The 25578-nt window shown below is 44.4% G+C and overlaps 1 protein-coding gene across 2 annotated transcripts in view; it reads right to left on the reverse strand.

Annotated features, from left to right (window-relative positions):
* SLC23A3 (solute carrier family 23 member 3) overlaps nucleotides 1–25578 on the reverse strand; it is a 119283-nt gene that overhangs the window by 81908 nt on the left and 11797 nt on the right. For both annotated transcript variants that reach the window (XM_069227138.1, XM_069227137.1), the window contains exons 2-3: nucleotides 16065–16216; nucleotides 6390–6484 (exon numbers count right to left, since the gene is read on the reverse strand). In XM_069227138.1, coding sequence (XP_069083239.1) covers nucleotides 6390–6484; nucleotides 16065–16216 — 247 coding nt within the window. The remainder of the gene's footprint in view (nucleotides 1–6389; nucleotides 6485–16064; nucleotides 16217–25578) is intronic.

A 25578-nucleotide genomic window follows, 5' to 3' on the forward strand; every position in this document is an offset into this window, starting at 1 on the left:
CGAAGGCAAGCCTGTCTGCTCCTGTCCGTGCCAGGACCACTCCCAGAACCAGAAACCCTGGCTCTTGGCACACCCAAAGATACTCCTCCACTGAACTCCGGACCCTGGACGCTGCAACAACAACTGCTGCCTTGCATCTCCTCGAGCAATGGTACGACCTTTCACCTGTCGTCACTGCCTCTTTGGATGCAACGCAGCACCTTCCGCCCATACTCAATCCTTCCAAACATCCTCCCCACCGACAGCACCACCAAGGAACCACTACACTGCCTCTTGCTCAACGCCCGATCACTCTGCAGACACGCCACCGAAATCTGGGACACCATCACCACCCTCACCCCGACATTGTCTTCATTACTGAGACCTGGCTTAGACCCTCTGACAGCCCCAACATTGTCACCGCAATGGATACAAGTTGACACACCAGGACTGCCCCAACAAACATGGAGGCGGCATCGCCATCATCCACAGAGAAACCATCCACTGCACCAGCACCGAAGACAACACTACATCAATCATGGAACACCTCAACCTTCAACAACAAACCGATGGCTGAAAGGCCATTAGAGGCACCCTTGCATACAGACCCCCAGGCCCACACCCTGGCTTCTGCAACGCCATTCCAGAATTCATTACCCTACTCACCATCAACTCCAAACACTACATCTTCCTCTGTGACCTCAACTTTCCCCTCAATGACCTCAAAGACACTAACACTGCCAACCTCCTTGAAAACATGAGCAATATCAGCCTCACCCTACTGGTCACTGACCCCACACACAGCACAGGACACACACTTGACCCAGTCTTCACTAAGAGCGACAGAGTCAAGTACAACTATGTGACCAAACTCACCTGGACCGACCACACCATTGTCCACTTTACCATAGCAGGAGCACCATACACCACCACCACCACCAAGATCCCAAGTTCCCCCCACTGCAGCTGGAACAAAGTGACAGAGACCCAATGGATACATCCTAAACGCCACCCATCCTGACCACGCAACAAACCTCAAACAGGCCATTGAGAACCTCACCACCTGGATCACCAAATGCAGCAACAAAGTCACCCCTAGAAACCCTCCAAGTCCAGTATATCCACCAAACAAGCCAGCTGGTACACATCGAAACTCAGGACCATGAAAAGCAACTGTAAATGTCTATAGAGACAATGGCACATGTAAGAAGCTGGCGCTCTATATAGGGCACTAAAATGAAGTACACTGTGCAGAGAGTCCAGTCAATCCCCAATTGGTATTGCAGAGGCAAAAGTGCTCTATTTGTGACAGTGTGGGTGAGCAGTTGAGCTTATCAGGGAGTCATGTTAAGCATTTGTTGTACTCACAGAAGCAATAAATGAGACACACACTCAATGAATAAACCCAAGACAAATTTAGAAAAATAACATTTGCTTTATATATGCTTTGAACTAAAGAACTTCGTTATAAGGTAAGCACTTTTTGAATGGTACTTATTTTGCAGTTTCAAAACCTGACACAGAGCAATTTTTAGAAATCTTAATGTTAACCTATGGGAGGAAAACAAGAATGCAGTTTTCTAGGTAAGTCCACAACTTACAAATCCAGTCTTTGGGGTTTCAGGTCAATACCAGGCAAGGTTCAAATCAATATCAAGAGTGCACCCACAGCGGCGCAGGGGTGGCCGGGTGCAGAGGTCAAATTCGGGGTTGTGCTGCTCACAGGTGAGTAAAGCGGTGTCAGGGGTCGATCTCCTGGGGTTGAGGTAAGCAGAAGGGGGCAAAAAGGCAGCACCAAATTTACACCCTCAGGGGCACAGGGGCGGCAGTGTGCAGAGTGCCAACACAGCATCGGGCGCCTAATGTTAACCATTAGAGACTGAGGGTGAACGAAGATGCGTTGTTCACAGGTGAGTAAAGCGGTGTCAGGGATCGATCTCTTGGGGTGAAGGTAAGCACAAGGGGGCCACAAGGAAGCACCAAACTTACACCCTAAGCAACACAGGGTGGCCGGGTGCAGAGTGCCAACACAGCATTAGACTCCCAATGTTAGATCGGTTTGGGAGAAAGGCTTGGCCAGGAGGCTGAACAAAGAAATCCCACAGCCTCCCATGTAAGTTCTGATACTAGGGGACTGAGGGGCACCGTCGGTCCAGATCTCCAAGGCCCAGGGGCTTCGGGTGCAGGGGTGTCCTTTTTGTCGGGAACAGCTTGCCGGGCAGGTCGTGGTAAGGGGAAGTCTTTGATTTGAGACTGCAGGATTTGAGGCAGAATCCAGCAGGGGTCAGCCCTTGGTGGACTCAGGCTTAGGACCGCTGGGTAACCTTCATAGGACTGGTGGGCCACTTGGACTCGGGCCATGGGTGTCGGGTGCAGAGATGGGTCTGGAGGCGGTTTTGCGGTTCCTTAGGGCAGAGTTCTTTTTCTTTTAAAGTTGGTTTCTTCTTGAACAGGTCCGCTGTTCTGGGGAGATCTTGATCCTTGTCGAAGGCAGGCAGTCCTCCCGAAGTTTTCGAGGTTGCTGGGTTGCAAGACGGGTTGTCTTTTGGTGCAGCATTGTCGAGGGCTGCTGACAAGCCGGTAGGGCTGGGGCCAAGTCAGTTGATGGCTGCAGTCTTCTCTGCTGATGCCACTCTCTAGTGTCCGGCTCTTCTTAGGTCGTCAGGAATCTGAGTTCTAGGGTTCAGGGGTGCCACCTAAACACTGAATTTAGGAGTGTTGTAGGGAGTGCCGGGTGATAGCCAATGGGCTACTCACCTTTAGGGTGACTACACCCTTTTTATGACCACTTCCGTTGGGAAGTGGGCATAGCCCTAATCCTGGTGGCCTGAATTCCCTCCAAATAAGATGGAGGAATTTAAAACGTAGTGTCCACTTCAGCTCATCTGCCTTAGGGGTGGGACTGGCATGAAGTGGTCAAACCTTCTAATCTGCCTAATTTTCCCGCCAGTCCTGCCACCAATAGTGGGGTCAGGAACTGGGGGTCGTTTTTCTCTACCATTTGAAGAGGGCTGGGTCACATTACAAAGGTGGCAAGACCTTTAAAGCTGCCCGTCCGGGAATGTCCATCCTGACTGGAATGAGTTGTTAGCACCTCTGCCTAGAGCAGGCATTTGTTCTGAGTCCTCAAGAGCATTGGCTCTCACATCAGGGGGACAGAACTCTATCTAAGGTGGCTGCACTAGTTTTGACCAGTCAGTGTCCACGCTAGGAGTTAATGGGTTTTCTGGGGGCAACTCTAAGGTGCAGTTTTGCAGTTTTTAATAAATCCATCACTGGGGTCAGTGAGAGTTTATTATTCTGAAATGTTTGATACCAAACATCCTAGGATTCAGAGAAGCCATCACGTAGCTAGGGAGCTCGTAAAGACCAGTGTCCAGCACATGCATTTAAAATGGCTTCCCTGGACACTTACTATGTCTGAGAATCGACAAAAGATATAACAGGGGCATATCTGTTCATACAGATATCCCCTCACATGTAATATAATGCACCCTGCCTTAGGGTAAGGCCTGCCAGAGGGGTGATTTACGTATATTGCATGCAGTGTTTTGGGGACATAGCGCACAGGCTGTGTGCCATGTCGTGTTTCAATTTAGTTCTGCATCAAGACACGCAGCCTGTGAAGGCAGCACTGTGTGCACTTACTGAAATGGTCCCTGAGGGTGGCACAATTTGTGCTGCAGCCCTCAGGGGCCTTCTTTTACTACCCTGTCTCCCAGATACCAGAGGTACCATTTGCTAGGGACTCACAGTGGCATCCAAAGGTTTTGCCAATTGTGCAAAATGACTGTGCAGTTGTGGGAAAGAGATCTGGAATGGGAGGCCTGGTTAGCAGGGACCCAGTGAACTAACAGTCAAAATCACACCAGAAACCAGGCAAAAAAGTGGGGGTGCAGATCTGGAATGGGAGGCCTGGTTAGCAGGGACCCAGTGCACTAACAGTCAAAATCACACCAGAAACCAGGCAAAAAAGTGGGGGTGACCATGTCAAAAGAGACACTTTCCTACAGCACACCAGCAAAGATCTAACAAACCGAGCAATCTTCAAATCAGCCCACAACAAATACCTCCAATGCCTAAAAGACAATACAAATATGCCCATGCACATCAAGGCCAGCTCCAACCACAGCAAGGAACTCTTCAACATCCTCAGAGAGTACTCCTGTTCAGCTGCCACTGAAAACATGATCACCCCACCCCAGGAAATCTGCAACTCCCTGGTGGACTACTTCCACAACATGATATCCACCATCTACAGTAACTGTGAACCCCAACCTACAGACCTCTACAGCCTCCTCATGCCAACTGACGCCACCCAGAACCCCCGCTCACCACATGGGAACAGCTCACCACACAGAGCACCACGGCCATCATGAACTCCATCCACTCTGGAGCACCCACTGACCCCTGCTCTCATCACTTCTTTAACCTCGGGAGCAAGAAATCAGCAGCGAACTCAGCTTCATTCTCAATGCATCCATCACCACAGCCACCTTCTCCAATCAATGGAAACATGCAGAGACCAGACTCCTCCCCAAGAAACCCTCTGCTGTCCCCAGCAATCTCAAGAACTACTACCTCATCCCTTTGCTCCCCTTCCCCGCCAAAGTCCTTGAGAAGGCCATCAACCAACAACTCACCAAACACCTGGAAAACAACACCCTGCTGGACACCTGCTGGACACCTGCTGGACACCTGCAGACCGGTTTCCACAGCAACCACAGCACTGAGGCCACCCTGTTTGCTGCCACCGACATCGAACCCTCCACGGCTGGGGAGACACAGCAGCCCTGATTCTCCTCGATGTCTCAGTTGCATTCAACACCGTATCCCACCACATCCTCATCAAGAGACTCTGCCACATCAGGATCCTGGGAGATGCCCTCAAATAGATCACATCATTCCTCACAGGACAAACCCAGAAAATCTACCTACCACCCTTCACATCTGGACCGAAAAACATCACCTGCTGCGTCCCACAAGGTTCATCCCTCAGACCCACCCTGTTCAGCATCTATCTGACGCCCTAGGCAACATCGTCAGAACCCATGGTCTCAACATCATTTCTTATGCAGATGACACTCAGATCATCCGCTCGTTGTAAGAAGGCCCGTCTACCACTAGGATCAACTTCCACAGCTGCATGATGAGCATCACTAAATGGAAGCTCAACACGGACAAGACTGAAGTGCTGATCTTTGGAAACAACACCTCCCCATGGTATGAGACCTGGTGGCCTTCTAAACTCACACTGACAACTGATAGACGATGCCTGTAACCTTGGCATCAACCTGGACAGCAAACTCACCATGAAATGCCAGATCAATGCAGTCACCACCGCTTGCTTGCACACTCTGTGCATGCTCAGAAAGGTCTTCAGATGGCTCCCTGTTGACACCAGGAAACCTTGCAAGCCCTAGTCATCAGCCGACTCAACCACGCCAATGCACTCTATGCAGGAGTCACCACTCAACTCCAGAAGAGACTACAGACAATACAGAACTCAGCTGCCAGACTCATCCTCAACCTCTCCAAACAGACCCATGTCACCCACCCACCTCACGAACCTCCACTGGCTCCCTGTCCAGAAAAGATGCCAATTCAAGAAGCTGATACATGCCTACACTGCACTCCACGACCAAGGACTAGCATGCATCAACCACCACCTGAACTGCCACTAACCCTCCAGACACCTGTGCTCCACCTTCCTTGCTCACAGTCCCTACAACCGTTGAAGCCACAGCGGAGGACGCTCCTTCTCCAACCTCACCGCCAAGACCTTACCCTCCACTACCGAACAGCATCCTCTCTCAAAGAATTCTGGAAGGGACGCAAGACCTGGCTCTTTGACTGACTGCAAAAAGATCCGAACACCTGGATACCCTCAAGGGCGATTAGCTGTGCTCCACAAATCTTGATTAATTGATTAATGAGGTGTCCTTTCTTTGCTTGGTACTGTCCCCAGTATTTTGAATGCTTCTATGTTTAGAGCAAGTAGTCTACGTGAAAGTGCAGTTTTTGAAGAGCAATTACAAGAAGAAAAGTGCAGTCTTTCTAACTATATTATACACAAGTGAAACATATCATGAACCCTGGTATTCCTGGTTCTCATTCTCTGCTCAAAATTCAGTAGACAGTCTGTGTGATCTAAGACAGGTTATGTTTCTCCGAGTGTCTCTGTTATATCTCATCACTGGAGACTTTTCTTTGTTGGCCTTGGCAGGTCAGTGTGCCTTTGGTTGTACCACTTGGCTGGTAGCTGTTCTATGACAACCTGTGCAAAGAATCCCCAGTGTCTTCTAGTCCTCCTGTCTAGTACCAAGTATATTGGATTCTATGCTGATAGGGTAGGCAAGGGAGGGCAACACTCACAGCCTGTCTTCAGTTATCACTCATAGAACACCTACCATTTCCACCATTAGGCGGCGCCAGCAAGACTTGTCTGCTAAGGATCATGGCTGGAATCAGGAGTTCAAAAGACGGGGCTTGGACCAGTGGTAGTCTGAAAGAAAAAAGGTCAAGGTTATTTTGAGTCACCTTTTGTTAGTTCATTGCCCCTTTCTCCCGATTCACTTAGACTCCGTACTCCTACCCCACTGATATGTGACTGCTGTTCTCTCAGGCCCTTGTCATGCAATACATTGATCATGCATTATCTGACACTGACTAAATACTCTGACCCCAGTCTTCTGTTTCTTGACTTGTCTGACCCTTGACTAACCAATAATTCATCCTTCTAGTTCTCCTAACATTACTACCATACATACTGCCAAAACAAAAATCCAGGGACAGTGCAAATTCTTGCCCAGCTCATGCGCTCCAGCTAAATCAAGCCATAGGGAGGCCACTTAAGTGGAGAAAATGATTCAGGCACGCTTGAGGCCTGTACAGGTCGCATAGTATCTAAGTGGCCCACAAAAAAGGAGAGGTACTGCTGTGTTTAGATCTGTATCTAGCCTACTGTGTAGCAGGCTTGATGACAGGTATAGAATGTTACTGATGTAATTAAACATATGCCATCACATTCCATTATTACTTCAGAAATGTTTGGGCAGAGGAGGCAGTTGGGAGTTGGTCACCATCCTGACTGGTTGGTGGTTGGGCTTAAATGTCATAAAGCCTTTCTTATACTATTTGAAGAGACGAGTATTATTTGAAACTTATCACTATGCTTTCTGGTAGGCCATTTGCCTGTGGTGAATAAAGAGCTGTTTTGAAAGGTATAGTAGCTAAACGTCTGAGAAAAGAACCGATTTCTTGAGACACAAATTGCACCCAATTGTCAGTTACTATCGTTTTGGGTGCTCCTTCCGGGAAAATTCTTCTTTCAAGAATTCACTGACAGTTCTATTGTTCACAGAGACAACACCAATTTGTAACAACCCATTCTGAAGTGTATTCAACCAGTAGAATAACATAACACTCATCATGAGCCATGAGTTCAAAAGGGCCAGCAATGTCCAAACCTAATTTGGTCCTAGGTCCTTTGGAATTGCAACTAGAGATAATGGTGCTATGTTGGTTTTCTTGGACTTGTCATTATTCGCACAGTGGCAACAATCCTTTATAACTTCAAAATCCATCCTTGGCCACCAATACCATTCTCTCAATCTCGCCTTGGTCAAATTTCTGCACAAATGTGCTTTGTGAGTTAAATTGATCAATTTACCTCTCAAACCCTTTGGGGCACAGTTCTTCTTCCTCTAAAAAGCTTTGAAAGGTAAATTGATCAATTTGACTCACAAAGCACATTTTTGAGGACAAACCTAGCACATTCCTCAACATTGAAGCAATTGTCTACTACAGTTTGTTACTCCTTCTTATTGGGACATTTTACAATGTATTCTTTTAGAATTAAAAATTCTGGATCCTTTGTGCTGACCACTTGCCACTCATGGTCTTCCACAGCTGTCTCACAAACCCAGTCTACTTTTGTCTCAGTACAAATTTCCATGGGCCTCATTCCGACCCTGGCGGTCATGGACCGCCAGGGCCGGGGACGGAGGAAGCACCGCCAACAGGCTGGCGGTGCTTCTGGGGCAATTCTGACAGCCGCGGTCAGAAAAGGGAAACCGGCGGTTTCCCGCCGGTTTTCCCCTGCCCCAGGGAATCCTCCACGGCGGCGCTGCAAGCAGCTCCGCCATGGGGATTCCGACCCCCTTCCTGCCAGCCTGTTCCTGGCGGTTTACACCGCCAGGAAGAGGCTGGCGGGAACGGGTGTCGTGGGGCCACTGGCATGGGCTACTGCAGGGGCCCCCTAACAGGGCCCCATTAAGATTTTCAGTGTCTGCCATGCAGACACTGAAAATCGCGACGGGTGCCACTGCACCCGTCGCACACCAGCAACTCCGCCGGCTCCATTCGGAGCCGGCTTCATCGTTGCTGGGGCTTTCCCGCTGGGCGGGCGGCCTTTTGGCGGTCGCCCGCCCGCCCAGCGTGAAAGTCTGAATGACCGCCGCGGTCATTTGACAGCGATACGGTCTTTTGGCGGTCTCCGCCCGGCGGGCAGCGCCCGCCGCCCGCCGGGGTCGGAATGACCCCCCATATCTTCTGAATTATTTGCTTTTGCCTAATCAGTAATCTAGACAGGCAATCACCCATGCAGGATGTTCCAAGTTTATGGGACCTTTCGTAATAGATACCAGAAAGCGAAATGCTGCAATCTTGGAAATCGGGTGATGTTTGGAATGTGTCTAGGCTGATGAAAGCGAATGATTCATTTGTCCCAGATGCATAGTTAAACAAACAAAATATTGAAGAGTCACGATCTACTGATAATTATGCGAGTAAGAGAAGGAGATTCCAACCTTGCTGGACGCAAAGTTAGACAAACATAAGTTTGAAGAGTCACGATCTACTGATAATTATGCAAGTAAGAGAAGGAGATTCCAACCTTGCTGGACACGAAGTTCGACAAACATAAGATTGTAGAGTCATGATCTGCTGATAATTATGTGAGTATGAAAAGGAGATTCCAACTCTACTGGCATAAATAATATGTAATGGATGGGAGACCAAAAAAGAAGAAGATACATTGGAATCCAGATTTCTTTCCATGATAAATTAATCTAACTTTATACACATTTTTTTTATTACTGGTTATATAAGTTTTCAAACGTGTTCTTCACCTTTTTATAAGTTGTGTGTCTGTTTTTTTAAAAGTATATATATTTTTTTCCTAGCATGCCTTTTTGAGTCCAACACTGGGCTTTTCAAAATTCAGTACAGTTCTTGCTGTTCTTTACAAACCAAGTGTAAAAGTTTCTATGCTTAAAGAAAATGTTGTTGTTTTTTTGGTAAGGGGGTGGATGTGTTGTGTTTAGACCTGTTTCTATCATATTGTGTAGCTGGCTTGATGACGGGTATAGAATCTTATTGATGTAATTAAACGTATGTCATCACATTCCATTATGACTTGAAGAATGTTTGGATAGAGGAGGCAGTTGGAAGTTGGTCACCACCCTGACTGGTTGGTGGTTGGGCTTAAACTCAGTAAAGCCTTTCTTATAGAATTTGGAGAGAACAGTATTATTTGAAACTTATCAGGAACTGAGAGACACCCTAACCTAACCAGAACACTTAAGCAGGAAGTGATCTGTCACATCATTATCATAAGGTATGAGTGTAAATTCTTGATGCCTTACAAAAACACCACAGAAGGAACTGCCAGGTCATGCCCTCTCTGAGCTAGAACACAAGAAAAGCAAAGACTTGTTTTGCCCTGTTTGGAGCTCTTCAATTGGGTCTAGCTTGGGTTGCTTGTGTTCCAGTTCAGGGAGACACAGCCTGGCAGTTTGGGTTGGACTGTTCCTTTTGGACCAGGACCAGCACTAATTTGCATATGGAGGGGTCCAAGGTGGTATGGTAGGCAAAACAACGATAGGTTGGAGTGCTACCCACAGCAATTACCATTGGTTAGGCATATTTCAATAATTCCTCCCACAACTGTTTGTGTGCTTGAAGCATTTGTTAAGGCATATTCTGATGTTTTCAGATAAGAACAAACACAGATGTTTCATGGAAAAAATGTCAAGTATGTATTTTTTTTTCCTAGCATGCCTTGTTGAGTCCAACACTGGGCTTTTCAAAATTCAGTACAATTCTTGCTGTTCTTTACAAACCAAGTGTAAAAGTTTCTATGCTTAAAGAAAATGTTGTTGTTTTTTTGGTAAGGGGGTGGATGTGTTGTGTTTAGACCTGTTTCTATCATATTGTGTAGCTGGCTTGATGACGGGTATAGAATCTTATTGATGTAATTAAACGTATGTCATCACATTCCATTATGACTTGAAGAATGTTTGGATAGAGGAGGCAGTTGGAAGTTGGTCACCACCCTGACTGGTTGGTGGTTGGGCTTAAACTCAGTAAAGCCTTTCTTATAGAATTTGGAGAGAACAGTATTATTTGAAACTTATCAGGAACTGAGAGACACCCTAACCTAACCAGAACACTTAAGCAGGAAGTGATCTGTCACATCATTATCATAAGGTATGAGTGTAAATTCTTGATGCCTTACAAAAACACCACAGAAGGAACTGCCAGGTCATGCCCTCTCTGAGCTAGAACACAAGAAAAGCAAAGACTTGTTTTGCCCTGATTGGAGCTCTTCAATTGGGTCTAGCTTGGGTTGCTTGTGTTCCAGTTCAGGGAGACACAGCCTGGCAGTTTGGGTTGGACTGTTCCTTTTGGACCAGGACCAGCACTAATTTGCATATGGAGGGGTCCAAGGTGGTATGGTAGGCAAAACAACGATAGGTTGGAGTGCTACCCACAGCAATTACCATTGGTTAGGCATATTTCAATAATTCCTCCCACAACTGTTTGTGTGCTTGAAGCATTTGTTAAGGCATATTCTGATGTTTTCAGATAAGAACAAACACAGATGTTTCATGGAAAAAATGTCAAGTATGTATTTTTTTTTCCTAGCATGCCTTGTTGAGTCCAACACTGGGCTTTTCAAAATTCAGTACAATTCTTGCTGTTCTTTACAAACCAAGTGTAAAAGTTTCTATGCTTAAAGAAAATGTTTTTTTTTTTTTGGTAAGGGGGTGGATGTGTTGTGTTTAGACCTGTTTCTATCATATTGTGTAGCTGGCTTGATGACGGGTATAGAATCTTATTGATGTAATTAAACGTATGTCATCACATTCCATTATGACTTGAAGAATGTTTGGATAGAGGAGGCAGTTGGAAGTTGGTCACCACCCTGACTGGTTGGTGGTTGGGCTTAAACTCAGTAAAGCCTTTCTTATAGAATTTGGAGAGAACAGTATTATTTGAAACTTATCAGGAACTGAGAGACACCCTAACCTAACCAGAACACTTAAGCAGGAAGTGATCTGTCACATCATTATCATAAGGTATGAGTGTAAATTCTTGATGCCTTACAAAAACACCACAGAAGGAACTGCCAGGTCATGCCCTCTCTGAGCTAGAACACAAGAAAAGCAAAGACTTGTTTTGCCCTGATTGGAGCTCTTCAATTGGGTCTAGCTTGGGTTGCTTGTGTTCCAGTTCAGGGAGACACAGCCTGGCAGTTTGGGTTGGACTGTTCCTTTTGGACCAGGACCAGCACTAATTTGCATATGGAGGGGTCCAAGGTGGTATGGTAGGCAAAACAACGATAGGTTGGAGTGCTACCCACAGCAATTACCATTGGTTAGGCATATTTCAATAATTCCTCCCACAACTGTTTGTGTGCTTGAAGCATTTGTTAAGGCATATTCTGATGTTTTCAGATAAGAACAAACACAGATGTTTCATGGACAAAAATGTAAAGTCTGAACGGTGCAATGAAAGCAAGAAATAACTTGGATAAATAAAGAAGGGGGTGCGTAGTCAAATGCAATGCAGAAGTAGTTTCACATGCAATTAATGTGGAAATTGAGACAGTTTTGCTACAAGAAAGAAGAAAGCAACTAGATACTGCAGTTTTGTGTCTCATCCATTAGTAGGGGCAAAAAGAAACATTTTTAATGACCGAGAAAGAAGCATTAGCATGTTGGTTGTAGGTGAGTTGCTTCTGACAATATGTGTGAACAATCAAATTTATTGTACACATTGATCACCAACTTCCGTTGGGTTTATCTATGTCTAAAGAGAGTGGACAAGCTACTCCACAGATTGCCAGGAGGCATTACAAGCTTTTAGAATTCAACTTTAGAATGGAATATGTTCTTGCTATCCTTAATGTATTGGGGATAAATCTCCATGCATGAGCAGTGAGGTAAATGAAAAAATAGAAGAATTGGCCACCGTCCCTTGAAAGAACATATCTTTGGATATTTCTGTGCTCATTGAGTGTCTCCCAAATACTCCTTGTTAGTTGATGATGATCAGCCACCTGAGGTGACGTTTAGTTTGCAAGTGAAGACATCTGAGATGATTAAACTCCTCAAGGAGTTATTTATAAGAGAAGAAATACCCCATGAAATGGTCATAGGCCATGGGACCCAATTTGTTTCAGCTGAGATTTTATTTTTAAACTTCATGGAACTAGGTACGTGCAAATGTCAGTGTACTTTCCTCAGTGTAACTGTAGAGTTGAAAGATGGAATGGAGTACTGAAGAAAGGATTAAAACTGGCTTTATGTGAAGGTGGAGATTGCAAGAGAAAGATGGAGGAAATGTTGTGGGCATATCACACAATGCCACACAATAATGGGAAGGAATGATGGGTAGAAAAGGTGTGTCTGGAGAACAGTGCTATCAAGGGGACCTGCAGCAAAATAGAGGGAAAATTGATGATGTGATGATGATTTTAAGATCCGAGTTTGGGTCTGTATAAAACTTGAAAATACTTTTGTAAAGATTTTTCATGTTTTGGGATTTGCTTAAGGTTGCATAGGTGGGAAGACGTGGAGTTGAATGGAAATATTTGGAACAAGAGTATAGTGGTGGCAGTATCAGTATGATTACTGGATGTTTGCAGAAAATATCCGAGAAAAAATATCATGAGACAAAATATTGCGTCACAGTTATTGAGGACAGAAATATAGTGATGGTAAGTTTCTATGGGTAAGCAAACTTTAACTAAACTTAACTCCGCATAAGTGTATCTTGATGATATGTATCTTCAAGGCTCATTGATGTAGAGTTAAGGATAGTAAATCTATACTTACCTTATTGCACTTCCCTTCTCAATATTTTGGTCCTCGATATTTTTGACAAACTGTTCTGTCCCCACGATATTCATTTTCTCAATATTCTTTCAGACAACCAGTGACTGAGGAAGGAGGAAACCCTAGGCTTGTCGAAGAAAATGGTACAAAGATGTTGCCAGAACTGCAGAAACGTGCAAAGAAGGTGTAATATTGAGACAACTTTACTGACCTCAGTGCATGAAACAGTATTTTCTATAATGAGAGGTTCACTTCAGCCCTGCAGACTGATGGCTTCTAGGTTGTAATGTAAAATATATAAAAAGAGTTTATTGTATATAATAATTTTCTCGGTTCTCTAATGTACAAAGTATTTGTAATTAATTGTGCCAATTGTATTACTACACACATGGTTGTCTTGTACTAGGGGAATGTGTGATACTCCATAATGGAATGCTTACTACAGTTCTAGGTGGAAGGGACTGTAACAGAAATTCAAAGGTTGCCAGTTATCAGCACTCCCCCTCCCCACGTATAATGTACTTCTGCGCTCCAGTACGGCAATAGGGCCAGGTGCATATACTCTTGGGCCAGAAGACAAATACAATTATGGCACTGCAACACAACAATCTTTAACGTCAACTAAAGAATTACTATTGAGGTCAGTGAATATTTTCTTCTGGCATTGCTGTACATATATGCCCTTCAACCTTCATTAGACCGAAATGATACAATTCTTCCTCTCCAGGTCGCATGTTAATGTTTATTTCCATGTTGCACAACTAAATTAGTATTACTAAGGTACAAGCAGCACACTATATATATATCTTTTAGCTGTTGTACTAATTTGTTTTACTTTCCCTCTTTTGGGGACCTCACCAATGCTTAGCAGTAGGTACACACTTGGCGGTTGGCTTGTGTTTTGGTACCCCAGTCTCCACGACATATGGAAAAAACAGAGTTTCTGATCCAGGGAATTCTGGTCCTCACAACGCCTGGTCCAATGATTGGTGCCCATGCAATTGTTCCCCATCCCGCACCCAGCCCTTGTTTTATTGGTAAAAAATCTGTGCATGCCTGTGGACAATACCTTCTCACTGAGGAGATACTTTCTTAAGATCAAATAAGCAGTACACTCGATTTGTGCTCCCCTAAATGTAAACTGACCAAATGAGATTGGGTTTAGAAGCTGGCAGCTTGCCTTAGGCTGACTTAACATAGATGCGCTTATATTTTTCATATCGCTTATCAGGTCTTCACTGGCTTCCTACAGGTGAAAGAATCCTACCTAGAGGTCTCTACATTGCTCATCGAGTGCTCCAACGACAGCATTTTCTTTTATACTAGCAAAAGTTTGATTCAGCACTCCAGATATGCACCTCGGCTCGTCCACAGCATCAAAGACTATTGATGGTTGAAAAGGGCAAAAGCGTGAGGCCACCAAGGAATGATGGAATACACGACTCCTACACCTGAGATCAGAAACCAATCATCTTTCTTTTAGAACTTTGCTGAAGACCTATGTCTTCCGTAAATGACAAGTTATGTAACAATTCCGATCATGTTTCCTCTGGATGCACATATTTAGCACCAAGACCTGAGGAAACAGACTTGCTTTAGAAAATTTGTATGACAAGCACATGGTTGTTTATAGAATAGTAACTAGTTTATGCTTCTGCTGACTGCCAGATAATTAATGTATGTGCATATCAATTACAGCTTCCGGAGCAAGGAACAAAACACTGGTTGGCAGATTGTTGTAAGTCATTTCTGAGGCATGTATACAATATTGGGTCATATGGACAGAGGATGGACATCCCATTACTGCAGCATAATCAGAAGAAAGAACATTGAGGCATGTATGCAATATTGGATCATATGGACGGAGGATGGACATCCCATCACTGCAGCATAATCAAAAGAAAGAACAATGAAAGGAACGCATCAGGGCAATAGAGTACAGGTTGGACCTATGTATTGAAGACATTTAGGGCCTGATCTATGAAAAGTTAGCTCCATCTTTGTGTCATTTTTTGAAGTCACTTTTCATAAATAAGCCCCTTAATACTTCTGATTGTGCAGCTGCTGGTGTATATTCATCACTTTCTATGTTACATTTTATAGAGTTTCCAATAAGAACAACTTTACAAATTTACCAGCTCAGGGTGGCATGACCAATGCTCGAACACAGCTTCGATAGGTTATGTAGTATAAGCAAACACTGCACCTCCTAATCATATTGATTTGTATTGTTTTAGATTAACTGAATTGTTTCACTGACTTGCTGAGGACTTTTGTTAATTAGTGCCACTTGATAATGAGGATGTATACAAGTAAATTGTTTGGGATCATGTGGTGACATACTTTCCTTTTGACCAAGGTGCAATTTGCGACTGAAATGATCATTGGAATTTTAAGTTCTATTGAGCAGATGTGACCTCTAGGGATATACATTAAAGCATGTTTACTCCACTATGGAAATTACTAGTTGTAGGGATTTGCTAAACCGAATGTAACAGTTTCTATTTCATACACCCAATCCAGTAACAGCTACTAGTTAAGCACAAAGAGATGGCCCATTTGAAGTGTGTGCTAGAACAATCGTCAATATTACTGCGATATTTAATTCCTATTAGAATTTGATTGGATAATACCTAAAGGGCTCGCCAGTGGAATTTAAGACTAGTGGCCACTTTGATTGTGTATTTTTATAAACTGTTCACAAAATTGATCCCCCTTCAAAGAGACATGATATCAACCCCCTCTCTTCTGGGATATTCAATTTCCATAGGAACTGCGTCAACTTCAGAAATGATCTACAGAAGTTCTACAATGAATATTATCCTGTATCACCAATAGACGTGTACATAGGAAGAAGGCTTGGCAGGAATCAGAGCTGCAGTGGAAAAGGCTTCATTATTCAACATAGCACAGTTGGGGAGGATACTTTGATCTAATGTAATTGATGATGCTTAGAAGTACCTGCTCCCCAGTGTGGTCTGCAGGCTCGTAGAGATCCCGCTGGTGAAGAGGCTGGTGGCTAGGAGCTGGTACCTGGTTGGTCTATCCACGTGGACGTACTGGAGCAGGAGGGCATGACACACAAACAAGAGGGAGCTCTGCACGAGGAGATGCTGCAAGAAAAGAGAGAACAAGGAGATTTAAAGGGCGAGATCCTGGCATAGGATCCAAATCCTTTGTTCTTAGGTGTAGTTTTTGTGCATGTAAAAGAAGGATAGAGAGGATAAGAATGTTACACAGAACAACGCGACACAGGTATACAGATGACAATCCCCATATTGTTTGATATCCTGCATTATATCCTGTGTGTGACAATCTTTTTGATAGGAACAGAAGATCTCTTTTCAGGAAATACAGCGAGACACATCTCCTCTTCCTTCACCTACGACAGAGATGGTCCCCGAGGTGCCCTTGCTTGTGTTCTACTTTGGCTTCTCCTGCATCCATCTTGGGCCCTATGCAATTTACTTGCTGCTATGTTCTCTTACACATCCACTGGGAGATTCTTACATTGACTTAAATTGACGGAATTGTCACAATGAGTTGGGGAGGCATTTTGTTAATTAGGACTGGTTAGAGGGAATTTGGTTGTGACTGTGTTCTGACATACTTTCTTGTTGAGTAAAGTGCATTTTACTGCTGAAATGATCTTTGAAGTTCTAAATTCTATTGAGCAGATGTGACCTCAAGCATTTTTATCTCCACTATGGGAATTACCTGTTGTAGGGATTTGGTAAACTGAATGTATCAGTTTCTATTTTTAACAACCAATCCAGTAACGGGTATAAGTTAAGCATATAGTTATGGCCCAGTTGAAGTGTGAGCTACAGCAATGGAAAACAGTATTGCCATATTTAATTTCTATTAGAATTTGATTGGTTAATACTTAAAAGGGCTCGGCACTGGAACGTGGGACCAGTGGCCAAGATGAATATGTGTCCTTCACTCAGACCCTCCTCGACATCCGTCATGGATGTGATGGATGTCGACGGAGGAGTGACTTCTCACCTCCACACTTCCATTAAAAGAATGTTGTGTATCCAGGGTTCAGATTAAAGTCTGCATAACTTCCAAAAGGCAGCAAGAATAGAACACGTGGAGACAAATCAAGCCAAATATCAAGCTTCTGTGCCATGTTAATTTGTTTGTCATTGTTTTAGTTTGTCTACAACTTTTCTATGGACCTGCATGAGAGTAATTTATCTCTATCACCAAAAGAATAAATGCAATCAGCTTGTGGTAAACCAAAATACACATGAAAGAGAAGCCTAAGCCTTAGTTGGTGGTGACAACTACATGTATAGTTTGTAATATGATACATTTCCTGGTTATTGAAACCTATAGGTTAAGCATTAATCCTTCTGTATAGTTCACGGCTAGATTAGTTTGTGTCTTTGAGAAGGTATTTAAATCAGTAAAAGGGTTCATGTATGTAGACAATCCATACCCTCCTACTCACACCTGTGGCTGGAGTCTCTGTCAGGAGACCTTCCCTGAAAAGGATAGAGAGTGTCCTGGGCATCAAGGGAGTAGCTATCAATAGTGAGCAGAGGCTGTGGCACAGAATTATGGCTTACTCCCTATCTAAACAAGGGAAGGGGCCATTGCATTGCTTGCACTGTACATGGCACCCTTCATACACAACTGATGGGCATAGATTCTACAAATGGGGCAAACATGGAACATATATGCCATTCTCTTCCTGTCCTTTCATTCCTCATACCTTTGTGCAAGACAAATAGGCAGGACTGTCCCCAATAAACGCCTAAGTCATTGCTACCTAAGCATCAATCATGTGCCCAGGGCTGACTCTCTTCTTGCAAGTGGTTTCACACACAAGAGAACAGTACTGACCAGCGTTCTGCCCTTTGTATCTTCCTTCATGTAAAATCAAGAGGTAAACTAAGGTTCAGTGGGCCAACAAAACAAGACCCCTTTTTAGATTTTCACCTCTTCTATGACCATACAAACTCCTTTAGCTTACTAGGAAAGGAGCTCCCTGATTGACGCTCTTAGGGTATGGCGATACCACTAAAAAGACCCTTCCATACATACCTTCCACTTTCAGATTCAAGTGTACGCTATGTAGTTATGGTTCATTTACTGAATGGAATCAGGTGTACTCAATATAATTATGGGTTCATTTACTGAATGGATTAAAGTATACGCTATATAGTTATGGGTTCATTTACTGAATGGAGTCAGGTGTACTCTATAAAATTATGGGTTCATTTACCGAATGGATTCAAGTGTACGCTATGTAGTTATGGGTTCATTTACTGAATGGAGTCAGGTGTACTCTATATAATTATGGGTTCATTTACTGAATGGATTCAAGTATACGCTATATAGATATGGGTTCATTTACTGAATGGAGTCAGGTGTACTCTATATAATTATGGGTTCATTTACTGAATGGTGCCTAGAAAGAGCACTTCTGGGGCACAGCACTGCCTAGCCTTGCCAACCAGCAACAGAAGCTTGTCAACCCAGACCTTGAGCTTGAGATTCTGCATGCATGTTTAACAGCCAAGTTTCACTTGCGGTGTAATGATGGCATCTCTGGGCAGACTTCCCTGGTTGTCGTTCTACATGTCAAATTGCTGCAGCGAGTCGATGCACTTTGAGAGCTGACCATTGCCTGATGGCCCAAGTGGTTGTGTTTGTGGAGCCTAGGTGCAACAGAGAGCTTCCAAGTTAAAACTACTCCACAGACCAATGAGAGTAACCAGGAAAATCCACGAGAAACCTCCTTTAGAGAAAAGGTGTTACAATGGTATGGTTGTGAATTTAACCCAAAAATAAAAACAGAAGTATCAAGGATGTTTTTCCTTGACTCTGCAAATCTACAATTCACCTTATTCTATGCGTGATTTAAGATCTCTCCTATGAAATATTCCACATCCTCCATCAATCACAGCCATGTAATCTGTACTCTAAAAGTATCCTTGTGGTAGGGCCTGAAAGAGGCCCTCAGCATGTAAAATCTGCGCAAAACTAAATGAAGAGTTTGGTACCCTAAGGACCTGATTTAGATGTTGGCCCAGGGGAATACTCAGTCACAAACGTGATGGATATCCCATCCGCTGAACCGCCTTAGGATTTAATGGATCGTAATAGGGTGGACGGGATATCCGTCATGTTTGTTACGGAGTATTCCCCCCTGCCAAGATCTAAATCAGGCCCTAAGTGTCTTGGCAGCCACCTAGTGTGGTGCTCCTCCTCTAAGAGCAACAGGTATGTGTCACAGACCACATTTCAGTAGTCTGCCTTCAGGTGGTCCTTCTTTATATCTGATCAAGTACTGAGATTTTCCATTTCATTCTCAACATTCAGAGACTAAGGGCCAGATGTAGCAAGGGTTTTGCGAGTCGCAAACGGCGAAAATCGCCGTTTGCGAGTCGCAAAAGCCTCTGTGCTATGTAGAAATGCATTTTGCGAGTCGGATCCGACTCGCAAAATGCATTTCCGACTCGCAAATAGGAAGGGGTGTTCCCTTCCTATTTGCGACTCGCAATGCTATGCATTTTCATTTGCGACCGCAATTGCGGTCGCAAATGAAAGCGCAGTTACCATCCACTTGAAGTGGATGGTAACCTAGGCGCAAATGGTAAGGGGTCCCCATGGGACCCCTACCCCTTTGTGTCTGGGAAAAAAAATAATTTTTCAGAGCAGGCAGTGGTCCAAGGGACCACTACCTGCCCTGAAAAATACCGAAACTAAAGGTTTCGGTTTTTTTTCAAAGTGCAGCTCGTTTTCCTTTAAGGAAAACGGGCTACACTTTGAAAAAAAAAGACTGCTTTATTTAAAAGCAGTCACGGACATGGTGGTCTGCTGTCTCCAGCAGGCCACCATCCCCGTGAGCGCCCTGACTCGCTATGGGGTCGCAAATTGCGACCCACCTCATTAATAATAATGAGGTGGGTCTTTGCGACCCCATAGCGACTCGCAGAAGGTGTCTGAGACACCTTTCTGCATCCCAAATTGTGAGTTGCAATTTGCGAGTCGCTGGGACTTTCAAATTGCAACTCACAATTTGGAGTTTTGCTACATCTGGCCCTAAATAAGCTAAGTTTGGAGAAAGACCTATCTATTTTCTTTACGACCTTTTTCATCTCCTGTTATCTAATGCCTCAGAGATTTTGTGCTATTCCTACATTTGGGTTAAGTTACAAGTGGATATATTTTCTGCATTTGGGATGCTGCTGAGCGAGTCATATGCATTCAATGTCACTGCCTCCACTGCCACTACATTGAAATGACTATTACATTGAAATGACAATGAAATGAATATTGAATTGACTTGGTTGTTTCCGTCAATCAGCAGAATTCATTATTGAGAAATCTATGACAATGAGTGTGCAAATAAAAGCCATCACAACAAACACCTCTATCACAAAAGGCCTACATTAGATGGAAATAAGAGTAAAGGCACTAGAAGATTAACTCAATAAAATGTGCACTTGAGGTCAAAGGATAGGCACCTGGAGCACCAGAACGAAGATCTAGAAGACAGAAGCTGAAGCAAAAATGTGCAATTTTTTCAGATACCTGAAAAAAGAATAATTGTATGATGGCCTTCTTTTTCAGACAATGTTGACCCACCCCTTGATCCTACAAGGTGCACATTCAAGTAACTGCATGGAAAATAACTTGGCCAAAAGGATAATGCATGATCTTCCAGTCATGATGCAGTCCCCATTATCACATCTTTGAACCTGTGTATCAGACACCACCCTTTTGTGGGGCAAGGTGGGCCAGGGCAACTGCCTTGTTCTCCAAGGTACCACAGTTGCTGTTTTCTGTCCTCTTTGACCCTCAAAATAAAGGGTGAAGAAGGTCCAGACAGAGCTGACCCAGAGGTGTATTTTCAGTTGTGAAGAATACAAGGAGGACATTGATCGCTCTTTGGTCCCCCCTCACGCTCCTTCATTTAAGAATGAAGGGCGACAGGTGACAATTGCCTCAGTGATCTGTTGGCAATTGCCACAGGGAACCAGGGCATCCCCAAGCTTCTACAGTAAACATTTTTGTTTTACATATTTTTAACTGAAATAGCATGGATCTCTCCCATTCTTAGGAAAGGTAGGAGTAGGCAGCCCCAAATCTCTCACACCATTTTGCAAAGCAGGAGGCATTTGTGAGTACCAAATACTAGAAAATCTATCAGAGATACCCCATGCTTTGCTGCCGTCTGTTAAGACTATCGGGGCCCAGGAGCTAAAAAAGGGAGGAAACATTGGTTCTTTAAGTTCCTAAATGCAAAAGCAGGCACGTTTGGAATGTTCTGAACAAGAGCTGGATACTTCTAAATGCACAGCTTTGTATGTTCTGCAGGCTAGCTTGTCCTGACATCTAGGGGCATAGTTATACTTGTTTTGTGCCGAATTTGCGTCATATTGTTTTTACGCAAATTCGGTGCAAAACTAACTCGATATTTATACTTTGGCGCTAGACCCATCTAGTGCCACATTTATGGAGTTAAAGTAATGTTTGGGATGTGGAAACCTACTTTGCGTCAATGAGATGCAAAGTAGGCGTTCCCGTGCAAAAAATGATACTATGGCATTAGCGTCATATTTATCCCACCATGCTAAAATCACGCACGGGGGGAGGAGGGGTCAAATAATGGTGCAAAGCTTGCTTTGCACCATTATTTAACGCCTGGGTCAAGGCAGGCATTAAGGGACCTGTGGGGCTATTTCCATGGTGGAACACCATGGAATAAGCCCACAGGTGCCCTCCCCAGGCCCCAGTGACACCCCCACCCACACAGGAGGGACAGCGGAGGATGGGGGACCCCATCCCAGGTAAGTATAGGTAAGTATTTTGTTTTTAAGTGCAATTTGGGGCCCTAAAATGGGCCCCCCTACATGGCACTGGGTGCAATGGCCATGCCCAGGGGACCCTAGTCCCCTGTGCTGGTCATGACTCCTTTCTTTTTTAAGACAGGAGTCATGTGGTATGGATGGTTTTGCATCAGAAAATGATGCTAGGCTGGTTAGAGTCATTTTCTTTACTCTAACCTGCCTGACTTCATTTTTGGTGCAAAACCCCATTCTTCCATACCGCCAGCCCCACGCGGCTAACATCACTTGCTGGTGCTCAGAAATTGTGCAAGCCGTTGCTAAACTTTTTGGTGCAAAACTGCGTTGGTGCAGTTTTGCACCAAAAAGTATAAATCAGGGCCCTAGTGCCTTTTGGAAGCTGTTTGAGAGAAAGTAACTGGAGGGTGATGTGCTTACACTTCTTGGGTGCTGCATGTAGTGCCGCCTTGAAAGGTGCTAGAAGGATTGTGTGTAATCCACGTAACGGGAAATTGCTATACTATATTCTTGATAGAACTAGAGAGTGGGTTACATGTTTGTTAGAAATTAGGTGTTTGATTCCTTGAACTGATATCAGTTGGCACTGAGCTCCTTTGGCTAGAGCGTTTATGGGTGCCCCTGTAGGTTGAGTTTTCTGTCGAGCACAAAGCCAATTATTTTTTACAATAAACAATCTCATGATTTTTGTATAGAAAATTCAGGTTGATGAGCCATTGTTGCACAGGAATGTTATGGATATCCCATCTGCAAAAAATCTAAATCCCATCGTATTCTGTCCGCCTTGATCTAAATCAGACCCTCAGTTTGCAGAGAGTTCAATTTCAGGTGGTGAAGTCATCTACCTTGTATTTCCTTGACCGTGGAGGTCACTGTTGAAACATCATTTGATGAAGAGATTTTCATGCAGAGTTGAGGAACAAACACATAAAAATGATATACCATCTCCGTGTTTTTCAGTGGTGTAGACAGAGATCCTAAGTACAAGTTGAAGAGTGTAAGCGATAGTGTCAAACCTAGTGGGTTGGAAAAAAAGTTGCCAATTTTTGTTCTTTGAACTCTGTTTTCTAGGTATGTAGTGCAGATGGTGCCTTCCATGCTCATTCTCTCTATTAAGGTAATGAATGACAAGTGACTAATGGTTTACCATGTTGAATATCAGCAGAGAGGTCAAGCAGGATCAGGAATCATGTGTCGCCAGCGTATAGAATCCTCCAAGCATCATCAATCATTTTTAGGGGAATATTTATACTTGTTTTGCGCCGAATTTGCATCATTTCTTTTTACGCAAATTTGGTGCAAAACGAACTCCATATTTATACTTTGACGCTAGACCCGTCTAGCGCCAAAGTTATGGAGTTAAAGTCATTTTTTGGATGTGGAAACCTACCTTGCGTCAATGAGATGCAAGGTAGGCGTTCCCATGCAAAAAATGACTCTATGGCCTTAGCTCCATATTTATCCCCCGTGCTAAAATCACCAACAGGAGGAGGAGGGGTCAAATAATGGTGCAAAGCTTGATTTGCACCATTATTTAGCGCCTGGGTCAGTGCAGACATTAGGGGACCTGTGGGCCTATTTCCATGGTGGAACACCATGGAATAAGCCGACAGGTGCCCTCCCCAGGCCCCATGGACACCCCCACCCACACCAGAGGGACAGCAAAGGATGGGGGACCCCATCCTAGGTAAATATAAGGAGGTACAGGTAAGTATTTTTTTAAGTGCCATTGGGGGCCCTGAAATGCCCCCCCCCCTACATGGCACTGGGTGCAATGGCCATGCCCAGGGGACTCTGGTCCCCTGTGCTGGCCAATGGGGTAGTGGGCATGACTCCTGTCTTCTATAAGACAGTCGTCATGTGGTATGGAGGGTTTTGCATCAGAAAATGACGCTAGGCTGGTTAGACTCTTTTTTTTTTTTACTCTAACCTGCCTAACGTCATTTTTTGGTGCAAAACCTCCTTCTCGCATACCGCCAGCCCCACCCGGCTAACGTCATTTTTTTAACGCTACCCTACCCTTTGCACTGGCTTGCACCATTCCATAAATATGGTGCCCAGCTGGCGCTCAAGAATGGTGCAAGCCGGAGCAAAACTTTTTAATGCAAGACTGCGTTAGTGCAGTTTTGCACCCAAAAGTATAAATATGCCCCTTAGTGTGGCCTTTTCTGTGGGATATCCTTCTCTGAAACCAGATGGAAAATCGCCCAGCAGGCTGTTGTTGCTAATTAGTGCCTCTTGGAGAATGGGAACTTGGTTGAACATCTGGAAACACAGAGTTGCTTTATAGATGCTCCTCTGTTTTGTGCAGTAAGTTCTGGCTCTATACTTTTTGCCAACACTGATAACATTGAAAAGGTAATGAAGTTGGCTGGATTGAAAAGGGCTAGGTGGGTGTTTAGGGCCGGCCTGAGACAGCGTTAGCTTGTGCCAGAGCTTATTTACTCACTACAAAAGTGAGCATCACTTCCGAGTAGAGAGAATGCCTATGAGTCAGCCCAGTGTTAATCTCCTTGTTTACTGCTGATCCTGATCTGATTGGGGGTGAGTTGTATTCTTCCACCCAAGGAATGAAGTTCATGACAGAATAGCAATTGTCAGCCATATCTGTGTGTGTTAAATTGTTCAGATAACAGTGATGGAGAACCCTTTCTGCCAACATAATGGTCCACCTGCCCTGATTAAAATGTGAGCAGGCCTTTCGTGTAACCATGGTGGACCCCACTCTGCCTCCACTGTGGTTACACTCCTCCAAATAAAAAGATGTAACTTTGCCGTAGGACGGCCTCGTGTTTGAAGGAGCCACACATAAAAGTTACATTACATTGGAGGGAACTGCCTCAATAGCGGTTCCTGTCAATGGCAGAATTCCCCATCACCCTGAAGGACATTTCAAAATCAGGCAGTCAGGATGGCAGCCAGGGTGATGGAGTAACTTACTCCATCGCTCTGGTGCACTGCGGCTCGACCGCCACATGTGACATCGGGCCCTACGATGACCAGTGGTTGTTGCTTCCACACGAGAGCTGAGGCTGGGTGAAGCAGCAGAGGGATGTCCATGCTGTTGGCTTGAATGTAGGAAGTGTGCAAGCGCTCATGATGTTATTTGTGGGCTAGTTGTGGGAGGGTGGCATGATTGTACTGCCATGTTTATGAGATGCTGATTTTGTAACTCTTGCTTGTTTCATAGACGATAAGTAATTGACATGACTTGAAAGAAATCCGACATCAATTCATAAAAATAAAGCAGATTTTTATATAATTTTAGATACCAAAACAATGCAAATCTGACCTTTGCGGTGAATGGGGAAAGTCACTAGTGACACTCAGTCACTTCGTGAGGAGTTCAGGGGACTCCACTGGTAGTTAAGGTTGTGCGGGTCCCAAGACCAACCTGCAACAGTCAGACCAATTTTAGCTGGCTCGTGGGGCCTGGGTACAGAGATGTCCTGGCTGTCTTTGGTGTGGAACTCTGGAGCCCCAGGTGCTGAAAAATAGTTCTTGTCATACTCGGTCACTTGCAGGTCGAGTTCGTGGGAGCAGACTGGGGTTTAATCTTGTGTGGGTCCTTGGACCAGGATTTGCTGGGCAGAACAACTCCACCTAGTCTCGGCATCTCAGGTGCAGAGGTATGCTTGGCTATCCTTGGT

This window comes from Pleurodeles waltl, chromosome 3_2, assembly GCF_031143425.1.
Source record: "Pleurodeles waltl isolate 20211129_DDA chromosome 3_2, aPleWal1.hap1.20221129, whole genome shotgun sequence".
In the NCBI taxonomy this organism is placed as follows: domain Eukaryota; kingdom Metazoa; phylum Chordata; class Amphibia; order Caudata; family Salamandridae; genus Pleurodeles; species Pleurodeles waltl.